This window comes from Solanum lycopersicum, chromosome 5 (genome assembly GCF_036512215.1).
Source record: "Solanum lycopersicum chromosome 5, SLM_r2.1".
Lineage (NCBI taxonomy): Eukaryota > Viridiplantae > Streptophyta > Magnoliopsida > Solanales > Solanaceae > Solanum > Solanum lycopersicum.
In genome coordinates, this window is record NC_090804.1 from 24,978,786 (window position 1) to 24,993,463 (window position 14,678).

The 14,678-nt window shown below is 33.4% G+C and overlaps 1 protein-coding gene across 6 annotated transcripts; it reads right to left on the reverse strand.

Moving 5' to 3' along the window:
- Positions 1 to 371: 371 nt before the first annotated feature.
- LOC101247321 (protein disulfide-isomerase) lies at positions 372 to 13,353 on the reverse strand. 6 transcript variants are annotated; one of them, XM_004239238.5, is made up of 11 exons: positions 12,997 to 13,334; positions 12,622 to 12,652; positions 12,247 to 12,534; positions 11,981 to 12,166; positions 11,759 to 11,884; positions 9,747 to 9,881; positions 9,533 to 9,652; positions 9,266 to 9,383; positions 9,046 to 9,158; positions 8,745 to 8,961; positions 372 to 764 (listed from the first exon to the last, which is right to left on the reverse strand). In XM_004239238.5, exons 1-10 carry the CDS (start codon positions 13,140 to 13,142, stop codon positions 8,749 to 8,751), a joined length of 1,476 nt encoding a protein of 491 aa, XP_004239286.2. In that variant the 5' UTR covers positions 13,143 to 13,334; the 3' UTR covers positions 372 to 764; positions 8,745 to 8,748. The 6 variants fall into 6 exon arrangements, with proteins under 6 accessions (XP_004239286.2, XP_010321073.2, XP_069154084.1 ...); XM_010322771.4 differs by having other exon boundaries at positions 372 to 758; positions 12,997 to 13,304; XM_069297983.1 differs by lacking the exon at positions 372 to 764 and adding an exon at positions 5,447 to 5,840 and having other exon boundaries at positions 12,997 to 13,353.
- Positions 13,354 to 14,678: the final 1,325 nt, after the last annotated feature.

Below are 14,678 nucleotides of genomic sequence, written 5' to 3' on the forward strand. Positions count from 1 at the left end.
AAGTCGACCCTTCCTTATTTATTTTGAAAACTCACAAAGGTAAAATATTTCTCTTGTTATATGTGGATGATATTATTGTCACAGGAAGTAATCCATCTCATGCCTTAGAGTTGGTTCTACAACGTGGGAAGGAGTTCGCCATGAAAGATCTTGGCAATTTAAACTTCTTTCTTGGAGTTGAGGTTACAAATTTTGATGGGGGCATCCGTTTAAGCCAGAGCAAGTATGTTGTTGAGCTGCTAGACAAGAATGAAATAACTTTTGCAAAGGCTATATCTACTCATTTTGCTCAAAAGCATGGTATACATGAAGTTGTGGGAATCCTGGTTGAAACATCCTTTTACAAAATGATAGTAGAGAGTCTTCAATACTTGACACTCACAAGACCAAATATTATTCATGTTGTGAATTTAGCAAGTCAATTTATGCAAAATCCAAAAGTGCACATCTTCAAGGGGTGAAAAGAATTCTCAGGTACATCAAAGACACTCTGCATTTTAGACTTAGACTTATTTCACAATCACCATGTAGGTTGTATGGATACTCTGATGCTAATGGGGAGGTTGTACCACTACTAGAAGATCAACTACAGGCTATAGCATCTACCTAGGTGCAAACTGTATTTCTTGGACCTCCAAGAAACAATCCACAGTTGCTCGTTCAAGTGCTGAAGCTGAGTATAGAGCACTTGCCACCACTGCATCAGAGATGACATTGATCATGTATTTACTTCATGAACTTGGGGTGTTTTTTCTGATCTGTACCTACATTGTATTGTGACAACATGAGTGCTTTGTACATGACAGTTAATCCAGTTATGCATGCTAGAACTAAACATGTTGAAATGGACTATCATTTTGTTCGTGAGAAGGTGGCTAAAGGGCAACGTGTTATTCAATTTGTGAGGTCTAAGGATCAGCTAGCTAATATTCATACAAAAGCATTAACCATACAGGTTTTTGTTGAGTCTCGTCGCAAGCTAGGATTTACAGTTCCTCGACTCACTAGCTTGAGGTGAAGTGTTGAAGGAAACTGATGGAACCAGTCGAAGGAACAGGTTCGCTGAAGCTGTCTGACAAGTTAGAGTTGGAGTTACACTAGGACTAAACTACTCAATTCTAACTTATGTACAAGTCTATACTTTATACGACTTAAGCTGATGTAGTTGACTAGGATAATGTGTACATAATATATTTGTGTGTACATAATATATTTATGTTGTATAGCTAGTATAGGACTCTTCCCCTATATAAGAAGTATATAACTCAATCATTCAATTATCAATACAATCCTTGATTCTTCACATATTTGTGAGAATCTACAAACCTATCTTATTTTGGTATTAAAATACAAATATATATATATATATATATATATATATATTGCTAATATATATTATTCCTTAGACATAAATCTTCAAAATAAACTTATTTAAAAAGTCAAATGATGCTTTATGAGCTACAAATAAATAATACTCCGTATCAACTTGTTTCATATACTCTTATTGAAATTCTTGAAAAGCATACTTATAAAAAAAAAAGTACTTAATAGAGCAAATACATTCATTGAATCTTTTTCTCTACTCTTATAAAATACCATTTGATGTATTTAATATTTTTAAGAATTGTTCAATCATTTGTGTATCCAATTTAATTGCATCGTAGTAATATACTCTATTTGTATACACCATATATATGGAGGAGTACTGACAGTTTGCAAAGATTATAGTCCAATTTTTGTGATTACAACTAACAAGGAAACATCACAATTGTTAAAATTCTTCTTTAGATATTGGTATGGTCAATTTTTTATTAATTTTTTTGGCAATTGATTTGTTGTCAAACAAAAATTTAATAAGCATTTTGAAATTCGAAACACCATCACACAATACTTTTTTTTTATGCAATTTAGAGAGTTTCGTTCAAAATGAGTACAGGCCAAAAGATTTTTAAATTTTATTTTTGTGTTCTTTGTTTTTTTTTTGGATATTTGAAGAACTTATCAAATGATATCTTGACACTTTTTTTTAAAAAATGTAATCAGCTATTTTCACCATATTGTTTCGTCATTAGCTTCACCAATTTTTTCAATTAATCAAAATATTTAAGGAAAGATTTGCACTCATTATTTCATTTAGGCCTAACTCATCATATCAACTAAAATTGATATAAATTTTCACTTAGACATCTTAACTAGATTTTGTTTATTTTAGACACCTCATATCATGCCTCATTGTGTAAGTTTGACACTTTTGCTAACATGACATGACATGAGGTATCTGAAATAAATAAAACATAATTAAAGTGTCTAGGTGAAAATTTCTGCCAACTTTATGTGGTTACGAATGGATTAGGCCTTTCATTTAAAATGACATGTATTTTTAGGAATTATTCCAAACTCATGGCTCTTTAAGTAATTCTCTTTTGGATATGTGTTGGGAATATATTAATTAAATTTTAGATAATGAAACTGAAATTTTATTTGATTCTCCAATGATTTATCTTGCCAGTGCAGGGGCATAAGTTGTTTAGGTGATTAATTAATTGAAGAGAAAAGTATAAATGTATATCACAGGGAACATGTTCTTAATACAGCAGAAACATACCTGGTCCTCAGAACAGCCCTTCAAGTGGAAGTCATGAGAGGAATAATTTTAATGTGTGTCAAATTTGTGATAGGAATAACTATTATTGCTCTTAAGTGTTTTTACAGGTGGGATTACTCTTATCAAGTCGCATATGAGCTACCACAAGCATTGGCTGCTACTAATCTTCAAAACACTGATGACACCTTGTATGTGGACTCAAGAGCAAGTAGTCATATGACACATAACTCAGGTATCCTACCTGATATTAAACACTATAACGGACCAGATAAAACTATTATTGGGAATGGATCAAAGTTAGACATAACACATATTGAGAACACATCCAGGGTCTATAATTAAAGGAAGTTCTTGTAAGTCCCTAAGATTAATAAGAATTTACTCTCAGTTAGTAAGCTTGCAAAGGATAATTGTTGCACTCTTGATTTTAATGAAACTAACTTTGTTGTAAAGTACAAGAAGAAAAGAACACTACTGGCCAAGGGAACTAAAAGGAATCAACTCTATGCGTTGGAAGATAACAATATCTATGCTTTAACTGCTCCACACGATTGAAACACGTCAGACAACACGTGGCATACTAGATTAGGACATCCTAGTTGAAGTCTTTAAAGTTTTTGAATTGTAATAGTTGCATCAATATTAGTAGTTGGAATAAAATTCCTACTATTTGTTCTAGTTGTCAGTTGGGAAAGAGTTGTAAACTTCCTTTTGGTTTGAGAAATAAAATTTAGAAAGAACCTTTATTGAAAATCCATTGTGACTTATGGGGACCTGCTCCTGTCGAATCTTCCCAACATATGAAGTATTATATCTTTTTTGTTGATAATCACACAAGATATACATGGATTTATCCACTGAAAAAGAAGTCTGAATTCTTTCAGACCTTTCTAAAATTTCAGAAAAAAGTGGAGAAACAATTTTCTAAGGAGATTAAAATTTTTCAGTGTGATGTAGGTTTGGTGAGTTTTATCCAAACAAACTTCATTAAACATTTGGAAGATCATGACATTGTGAGATATATTTCATGTCCTAACACACCTTAACAAAATGGAATTGTTGAGAGAAAAACATAGGCATATTGTAGAGATTGGCTTAACTCTACTACTTCATGCTAATCTACCTTTGTTTTTATGGGTTGAAGCTTTCCTCGTTGCATTATTTATCATCAATAGATTGCCTCCTTCATTGGTTCTAAAAATGGTGACTCCATTTGTTAAGTTGTATCGGTAATAACCTGATTACAACAATCTAAAAGTATTCAGGTGTAGATATTTTCCACATATCAAGGGTCACAATAAATTCAGTCTAAAGACATATCCTTGTGAATTCATTGGGTACAACAACTTACACAAAGGATATAGATGTTTTCATCCCTCTACAAGGAGGGTTTACATATCCAGACATGTTGAGTTTGATGAAAACACATTACCATATGTGTCTCTAAAGCAATCTCAAACTAACATTGATGTCTCATCTCACCTTGCTACTTTTGTTTAATCTTTTTCTAAACTGCAGACACGTGATAATTATGATTCAGGGGAAGTACATGTTGCTATCCACACATTACTAGTGATAATGCTGCTACACCTCATGTACTCATTGATAATGAGAGTATTATTGACATATCAGGCACAGGATCAGATGTTGAGAAACAGGTTAAGGTTGATGATCCATAGAGTAGTATTGAAAGTACAACTGCAATGAAGAACATGTTGCTCTTACAGGTCCAGTCTATGATCATCAATAAACAACCACTTTAGTTTATGTACCAGTTGTCCATCAACTTGATAATGCTACACTCCAGTCTACTACCTTGGTTGATGTACCAATTAAGGTACTTCCTGCACCACAAGGGCATCATATGATCACCAAGAACAAGGCGAAGGAACAACACTTGTCACTTATTTCTTGGGGTAGCACAAAAATTGTGAGAGAACCAAATACTACTAAAGAAGCACTAAAATTACATCATTGGCTTGCAGCAATGCACGAAGAAATTGATGTTTTTCATTCTAACAAGACATGGATTTTAGTTCCAAAATATCCTTGTATGAACTTGGTTGGCTCAATATGGGTGTTCAAGACAAAATAAAAAGTTGATGGAATAATAGATAGATACAAGGCCAAACTTGTGGCAAGGGAATTCTCGCAGCTTGAAGGGTTAGATTTTGAAGAAACATTCAGTCCTGTGGTTAAAGCAACAACTATTAGGGTGGTTCCATCCACTGCTGTCAGCTCAAAGTGGGAAGTTAGACAACTCGGTGTCAAAAACGCCTTTCTCCATGGCTTCTTACAAGAGGAGGTGAACATGACTCTACCTCCTGGTTTTAATGACCCCTAGTATCCTCAGCATGTATGTCTACTTCAAAAGGCGTTGTGTGGTCTTAAATAAGCACCAAGATCCTGGTTTGATATGTTTGGCATATATTTGGCATGTATCTCTTACACCTTGGTTTCATTTGTAGTAAAGTCGACCCTTCCTTATTTATTTTGAAAACTCACAAAGGTAAAATATTTCTCTTGTTATATGTGGATGATATTATTGTCACAGGAAGTAATCCATCTCATGTCTTAGAGTTGGTTCTACAACGTGGGAAGGAGTTCGCCATGAAAGATCTTGGCAATTTACACTTCTTTCTTGGAGTTGAGGTTACGAATTTTGATGGGGGTATCCATTGAAGCCAGAGTAAGTATGTTGTTGAGCTGCTAGACAAGAATGAAATAACTTTTGCAAAGGCTATATCTACTCATTTTGCTCAAAAGCATGGTATACATGAAGTTGTGGGAATCCTGGTTGAAACATCCTTTTACAAAATGATAGTAGAGAGTCTTCAATACTTGACACTCACAAGACCAAATATTATTCATGTTGTGAATTTAGCAAGTCAATTTATGCAAAATCCAAAAGTGCACATCTTCAAGGGGTGAAAAGAAATCTCAGGTACATCAAAGACACTCTGCACTTTAGACTTAGACTTATTTCACAATCACCATGTAGGTTGTATGGATACTCTGATGCTGATTGGGGAGGTTGTACAACTACTAGAAGTTCAACTACAGGCTATAGCATCTACCTAGGTGCAAACTGTATTTCTTGGACCTCCAAGAAACAATCCACAGTTGCTCGTTCAAGTGCTGAAGCTGAGTATAGAGCACTTGCCTCCACTGCATCAGAGATGACATTGATCATGTATTTACTTCATGATCTTGGGGTGTTTTTTCTGATCTGTACCTACATTGTATTGTGACAACATGAGTGCTTTGTACATAACAGTTAATCCAGTTATGCATGCTAGAACTAAACATGTTGAAATGGACTATCATTTTGTTCGTGAGAAGGTGGCTAGAGGACAACGTGTTACTCAATTTGTGAGGTCTAAGGATCAGCTAGCAGATATTCATACAAAAGCATTAACCATACAGGTTTTTGTTGAGTCTCGTCGCAAGCTAGGATTTACAGTTCCTCGACTCACTAGCTTGAGGTGAAGTGTTGAAGGAAGCTGATGGAACCAGTCGAAGGAACAGGTTCGCTGAAGCTGTCAACAGGTTCGCTGAAGCTGTCTGACGAGTTAGAGTTGGAGTTACAATAGGACTAAACTACTCAATCCTAACTCATGTACAAGTCTATACTTTATACGACTTAAGCTGATGTAGTTGACTAGGATAATGTGTACATAATATATTTGTGTGTACATAATATATTTATGTTGTATAGCTAGTATAGGACTCTTCCCCTATATAAGAAGTATATAACTCAATCATTCAATTATCAATACAATCCTTGATTCTTCACATATTTGTGAGAATATACAAACCTATCTTATTTTGGTATTAAAACAAATATATATATATATATATTGCTAATATATATTATTCCTTAGACATAAATCTTCAAAATAAACTTATTTAAAAAGTCAAACGATGCTTTATGAGCTACAAATAAATAATACTCCGTATCAACTTGTTTCATATACTCTTATTGAAATTCTTGAAAAGCATACTTATAAATAAAAAAAAAGTACTTAATAGAGCAAATACATTCATTGAATCTTTTTCTCTACTCTTATAAAATACCATTTGATGTATTTAATATTTTTAAGAATTGTTCAATCATTTGTGTATCCAATTTAATTGCATCGTAGTAATATACTCTGTTTGTATACACCATATATATGGAGGAGTACTGACAGTTTGCAAAGATTATAGTCCAATTTTTGTGATTACAACTAACAAGGGAACATCACAATTGTTAAAATTCTTCTTTAGATATTGGTATGGTCAATTTTTTATTTATTTTTTTGGCAATTGATTTGATGTCACACAAAAATTTAATAAGCATTTTGAAATTCGAAACACCATCACACAATACTTTTTTTTATGCAATTTAGAGAGTTTCGTTCAAAATGAGTACAGGCCAAAAGATTTTTAAATTTTATTTTTGTGTTCTTTGTTTTTTTTTTGGATATTTGAAGGACTTATCAAATGATATCTTGACACTTTTTTAAAAAAAATCTAATCAGCTATTTTCACCATATTGTTTCGTCATTAGCTTCACCAATGTTTTCAATTAATCAAAATATTTAAGGAAAGATTTGCACTCATATTATTTCATTTAGGCCTAACTCATCATATCTAACTAAAATTGACATAAATTTTCACTTAGAGATCTTAATTAGATTTTGTTTATTTTAGACACCTCATATCATGCCTCATTGTGTAAGTTTGACACTTTTGCTAACATGACATGACATGAGGTATCTGAAATAAATAAAACATAATTAAAGTGTCTAGGTGAAAAATTTGTGCCAACTTTATGTGGTTACGAATGGATTAGGCCTTTCATTTAAAATGACATGTATTTTTAGGAATTATTCCAAACTCATGGCTCTTTAAGTAATTCTCTTTTGGATATGTGTTGGGAATATATTAATTAAATTTTAGATAATGAAACTGAAATTTTATTTGATTCTCCAATGATTTATCTTGCCAGTGCAGGGGCATAAGTTGTTTAGGTGATTAATTAATTGAAGAGAAAAGTATAAATATATATCACATTGAGTTCCTCTCACCATGCACAATCTTTTCATCACCATATTCTATTTTTGTCTTTCTTTTATTTCTTCCGCTCATTATATTTCTGTGTTTGTGAGTTGTATGCGGACGGAGTATACAATAAATAAACTAAACTCTTATTTATTTCAAAGCTTATCTATCTTTATTTAAAGAAAAATAAATTGTGTTACTCATCACATATTTTGTTAATTTTATAAAAATTATATCGAATAATATTGAATTCACCTGTAATGCAAACTAATTTATTAATAAGCGGCGCAAGTGTGTGGCATAGAAGCAACTTATTGGTATGAAAGGTGAAAGAAAAGAAGAAAATATAACATAACCATCAGTTGGCAAAAGAAAACCTGCAGACCAAAAAGGGAAAGCAAGTAAACTCATTTTGTCTTGTCCCCTCTCACCGTTTAAAAAAGAATGATTCTATTTTCTTTTTAATCTGTTTTAAAAAGAATGATTCCTTTCCCTTTTTGGTAACACTTTAATTTTAATTTTCCACGTGACATATTTAATATCACAAAATTAAAGGACATTTTGGCACATTTAACATAACTTTAATTTAAAACCACAAGATTAAAAAATCTTCTTTTTTTCTTAAGCTCCGTTTCAAGTCAAACTAGGTTATCGTTTTTAAAACGGAGAGAGTATAACTAATTGAAATAAGATAGAAGTAACTCTTAGACTATGACCGAAATCTCATCGACATATCTTAATTAAATTAAAATTCTATTACCTCTGAATTTCTTTATTTTTTATGTAATTTTGTACACCTTGTCTTACGTGACAAACTCTGTGACTCCACGCAATTGAAGCGCATAGGAGATATTTAGATGTCACGTAAGTAAAAAAGGTGCATAATATACCAAAAAAAAAAAAAAAAAGTGGGTTCAAGAGTAATAGAACCTTAGTGTAATCAATATGTGTCTCGGAAATTTTGGTCATAGGGGATACTTGTACATTTTTCGTGTACCCTTTTTATTTATTTAATTGAATTGAAAGTAAAAGAAGCTCAATTTCAAGTTAGAAGTAAGAAATCAATATATTTTGGTTGATTAAAAGACATTACCTTCTTACAACTCATCCTTCACTTGATCTGTTTGTGTTTGTGATATGCTAAAATCAAAGGCAGGGCTACCTCTGTTTGTCTGGATAAATTCAATAATGGCCTCTTTTGTTTTATTACCCTCAAACCGTGACAAACTACCCGTTGAAGATCTCAAGTATAAAGTTGGGAATCCTTCAACTTCAAATACGTCACGAGGTATATCATTTTCCGTTCCATCCTAAAGGAAATGATATGGTAGTAGGTAAGATTTAAGAAGTCGGAAAATCATAGACAAGACAGATATGAGTAGAGAGACTCGTACAATTTTAGCAATCACGACATGAGGATCTTTTTCAAATGAGATAGCTATTTCATCCAAGACGGGAGCAAACTCCTCACAATATCTACACCCAAGTCGATAGAACTCCAACAGTACTGCAACGAAAAACAACAACAAAATGTAATAGACAGTAGGCTGCGCCTGAATCAACATCAATAATAACATCAACAAAATTGGTTGTTGATTTCTGAATGATACAAACCATCTTTTCCCGAATTGAACACCATATCCTCAAGAGTCTCTGCAACCACCACCTTCACAGTTTCATTGTTAAATTCTGGAATTGGCTGTGACTTCAAGTATGGCTTCAACTTTCCGTCCTGCATTCATACAAGAAAAGAGTGAAACAAATTGGAGACAGAAAAGGATATTCGAAAAATAAAAGTAGCATACCTCACATTCCTAACCTAGAAAAGAGAAGATATGTGAAGTTTGATCGAGTACTTGAAAACATGTTCAGATTCATTACCTTACAATCCTTCAACCAAGATGCAAGGTTATCGGGTTGTACATGTCGCTGAACGTATTTTGTGCTACCCATGGTAAGTACGAAGATTAAAGGTGTCTGATCAGTGTCCAATCCAAAATACTGCAGTCGAGAACAACACATATTCAATCTCGCTTCTCCCCCATTGGGATAAGATGTAATATATGCAGTTTGATTTAAAGGAGGAGGAAATAACCTGAAGGGCCTTTTTACCACTCTCAGCATCTCCCAAGAGGAAGTTTGTTTCCTTTCCCTTGTAACTGAGTGCAAGATCATAGTACTTAATCTTGAAAGCATCAAGATCAGTGCTGAAGTTCAGAAATAGAAATACCTACAAATTCCAAATATTGGTAGAAAATCTCAAAGAAAAGGCGACACAAATTGTTTAATAAAGTGCAGCATTTTTTAATAAGAAAGGCAGCAAATCCTTTTTGGAACAAAAGTCAGAAAGAAAACACAAGTCTTCAAATCAAACAGCAACAAGGATCAATGATTATTGTAAATTCACCCTTCCTTACTCCTAAAAATAGTTTGGTAGGCAACAACTGGACTCGGAAGCAGATCTGAGAAATCAAGGCTCCTTCAAAATAGTTTATTTTGCATGGTTGGTGGCAAATACAGGCTTGCTTAACCCTGGAAAACTTATAATAAAAGGGAGATTCATATGATTTTCAGGTGTTATTTATGCCAAATTTGTAGCAGATCCCAGCGCCCAAAATGACCTCAGACCATATGCTTATCATGCTAGATGGAAGTAGGAGAAGATGTCTTCACACACCTTTCCGTTTTGGGAACATGTGGCTTGAGGCGACAAATTTCAATGATAAGAGTTAAGGATTGGTGGATAGGTTATAAAGTCTCTGGTACACCTTCTTTCCGACTTGCAAGGAATTGGGGTGGGGTGGGGGGACGCGATGAAGAGAGAGATTGTTGAGACATTAATGCAAGAGACTAGTAGGCCCCCCATATTGGGGCGAACCGTAGAAGAAACTTTATAGGGTCCTTGGACATGAATGGGTGGAGGGTTGAGGGTGAAGAGGTAGAAGTGGAAATCGAGGGATTTTACGAGCATTTGTATGCATTTGTACTAGGAGGAAGTGAGTTTGAGGTGAAAAGTGGTGGGATCGTCTTTAATTGTGAAGTGGAAAAGAAACAAATTTTGGATGCCACTTTGGTGGCAAATGAAGTTGGACTCTTGAAGGAAAAAAGGAAACCTAAAATTTAGGTTTTACTATTTATTCTCCATTTATTCTCTGTAACAAAAAATACTCTGATTTATTAATATAAATATATCTCACCGCCGTGGAAGTTTACACGGGGTGTTACCACGAAATATTGGATTTTTTCTTTCTCTCTCTAGATCCCTCATCTCTTTCTCTTGAAAGTTCTTGTGTTCTTCATTCATCAAGTGTGTGTGCGTGAATTTGATCCTAACATGCATTTCCACCATCGGGTTCCCTGTCTTTGTTAAGTGTAGCCCTTGTGGCTTTTTGAGAACTTGAGGGGCCTCAGGTAGAAGTACTTGCCATTCCCTATGCATTTTATCAGTATGATGATGAATAGGGCGGTCACCGGAGGTTGCTTGAGGGAATTCTCAGCTTCCCTTGGGGAGCAAACCAATTTAAGGGTCTCACACACTTAAAACAGGTTATTCGTGTGATTTCACATCGTGTCAGGGACTCAAGATTAATCTTAACAAGTGTGAGATTTTCTCTATGGCTGAAGTGCAAAATATTCAATGGCAAGGTGGGATCTCTCCCAACTACTTAATTAGGATTGCCTACGGTACCGTTGCATAGGGACCTTGTGGTGTGGAATCCTGTAATTGAAAGGGTTGAGAAGATATTTGCAGATCGGCAAAAGTGATACTTGTCGAAGGGTGGCAAGCAAATATCATGAAAAGCACTTTATCGAGCATTCCTACCTACTACCTGTCTTTGTTACAATAACCAGTGACAGTTACAATGAAACTGGAAACGCTTCAAAGAAGGTTTTTACTGGACTCTGCCGACAGTTCTAGAAAGATTTACAACAAAACCACCCTCCACAAGCTAGAACCGTAATCGTTTTACATAATCTTTGTAGAACCGTCTACATGACTTTGCATAATGATATACATGGAAAACTGTTACAAAAGAATTTCTTCTACACATTTCTTATTTTTAGATTAGCTTGTTCTGCAATACATAATTTTAAGAAGTTGTGTACCTTGTCTCCTGGACTATGCAAAAAGTGATTAACAAATTGTTGGTTTTCTGGATTATCATCAAGAATAGCCATGATTGGGACACTAGTTTCTTCAATGAAATTCTGCATTGCCTCAATTTGAAAATCCTGGGATAAAATGCACATATAAGTACAAAGCTAGAATATTGAAAACCGAAGAGAGTTGTCTCAAATTGCTAGAATGACATATAACAATCAAAATACCTCGAAATCAGCATAAAGTTCATCATATGGCTTCAATAGACGGATAGTTGGCTTATCAACCAGCCCACCACGAGGAAGGAGTTTGGCATCAAGTGTGTGAACAAAATCGTAATCTACTCGTAAATCTTCAGCTAAAGTAGTAAAATTGATGATCTTCTCTAAAGAGAGTTGTGGAAATATACCAGCCTAAAGAAAATAGAGTAATGTGGCAAATGAATAAAGAGAGTCGAAAACTTGCATTAGAAAGTAGTAATATATATACTTACAACAACAATCTTTTTCTCATCAATAAAGGTTGCAGCATCTTTCTCGGTTTTGATTTCAAGAGATGCAGGGCCCCCATGTTTTTTCAAATAAGCAATTATACCTTCCGTCTCACGAGTACCTTTGTAATCATGAACCGTCTTCCCACCATTACGGAAGATCTTAATGCTTGGAACACCATTAATGGTGAAATTTCTTGCAAGTTCAGCATTTTCTAGAATTGTTGTATCCATTTTAGCAAGAATAACTGGAGGATCATGATTACTCAATACCGAAGCTGCTTCTTCGTACTGCCATCATATATATTAAAAAACAATTACATAGTAAATATTGATATAGCCAAAAACAAAAAAAGGTCATAACAATTGGAATAGTACCTTTGGCTCAAGTTGCTGGCAGTATCCACACCTATTCAAAGTTTGAATTAAATTACATTCAATATTTAAGAAGAAAAAAACTCAAGAATACAAAAACTATAGTAAATTACAATTCTTTTGATATATATCATAAAATATTATTCAAAATCCTTATTAGTTTGACCTTAAAAATGGACAAGGAGTATGGAAAAATCCAAAATAGGAGTGTTTGTGGCACCTTTTGGGCTTCAGATCTGAAGGTACGGATCAAGACTGGTGTAAAGATTAAAAGGAAAAGCACATTTAATTACTATTAACTGAATTAAGAATCTAAAGTATAAAGAAAAAGTGAAGAGTTGTTAGTTATAGTAGATTTGGGGAAAAGTAATAAATTACCATGGGGCATAGAACTGAACAACGATCATCTTGTGCTGGGAAATAATTTGAGAGTAATTAGTATGGTCCAAAGTCCATACAACCTCATTTTCTGCTGCAAAAGCAGTAACAGCAAGAAGAGCTGCTAAAACAAGAAATTTCATCATCAACCTCAAATCTCAATTATTGCCTTCTACTTCTAGTCCAGTATATATATATAGATATGTTACTTCAGTACATAGTGAGACGAGAACAAAGGACCCACATCAGTATAGATGCTCATGTGTAAGAGGATTATTGGCCATAACATGTGTCTCAATAACTCACATAGAAAAACACAACACCATATTTCTTTTTTCTTTCTAAACTAATACCATTAACTATTATTTTATAGCCATGTGGGATTAAATGGTAGGAGATGATGTTTAGAAATTTTTGATTGGACAACAATTTGAATTTTCAAATTCATATTTTTGCTAATAAACAAATTCATAAGTTTCGAAAATGTACTTATTTTCTCTATTTTTTGGTACAATTAATAGGTTGTTTCCTTTGGTTTTATGCAAATTTTTTTTAGTTTGAAGCTTTTGAAGTTTAAATGGTTGACTTCAATTAATATTGAAAGGCAAAAAACCTTGAAATGCGTTTTTGATGGTTCTAACCTTTCCTTCGGATCTCCAGGATTCTACAGACCGTTGAGTTACCTTGTGTCCAAAATATTAAAGGTAATGTGTAAGTGTACTCCAGATTCTGGCCAAATTTTGTGGCTATTTAGCACTTTTTATATATATAATATAATATAATATTACATTAAAATTATCGTTATGTTAAAAAAAAAGTACTATACTACTTATATTTGATTCGTCAACTACACATCTTCCCAAGTAAAAACAATATCAAAAATTCCCCGCACTTATCATTCTAAATGTTCCTCCTACCACTTCCCAAATATATTAAGTGAGCTTCTAAACTGATCTAATTGGGGTATATTTTATCTATGAATTCGTGAACTACTAATCAATAATTTGTAATTTAGTCAAAATTTTGGCATTAAAGAATACTTCCTCTTTTTTTAAAAAAAAATAAATAAATAAATTAGTTTGACTTAGTATGAAGTTTGAGAATGGAAATAAGATTTTCCAATTTTGTTACTCTAAACTAAAATTATGTCAAATATAACAAAATTTCTTTAATTTTATGATTTTCAATATGTCACATGGAAAACTGAAAGTAAAGTATTGTCCAAAAAAGAAAAAAATCATTCTTTTAAAAGTAAACTAAAAAGGAAAGCGTATATTTTGCTTTTTTTAAACGAAGGGAGAAAATTAGGATCAAATGAAAGGTTTTAATAAAAAACAACTTTTACATATATCAAACACAAAAATAATATTTGTATGCTATAGTTATAGTTTGCATAATTGTTACAACCCTCAAAATAAAATAGGACGAACTAGAGCTATACATGAGTTTTTGTGTTAATAACTTGCTAAGCTAATGAGAAATAATATCTAAGGGCAGGTTTGAGTGGCTTTGAAGTGAAACGTCAAAGAACGACCAAGACGTTCGGAAACTAGTCTTGTGTGTGCTAGTGTGCTCTTTGCATGTTTTATGTGTTTTAACGTGTCGTTTGATATCTAAAATGAGTTGAAAGGGACCTAGCATCTAGATTGTCATGTTTATGATCGAAAAGTTCGGATACAAAT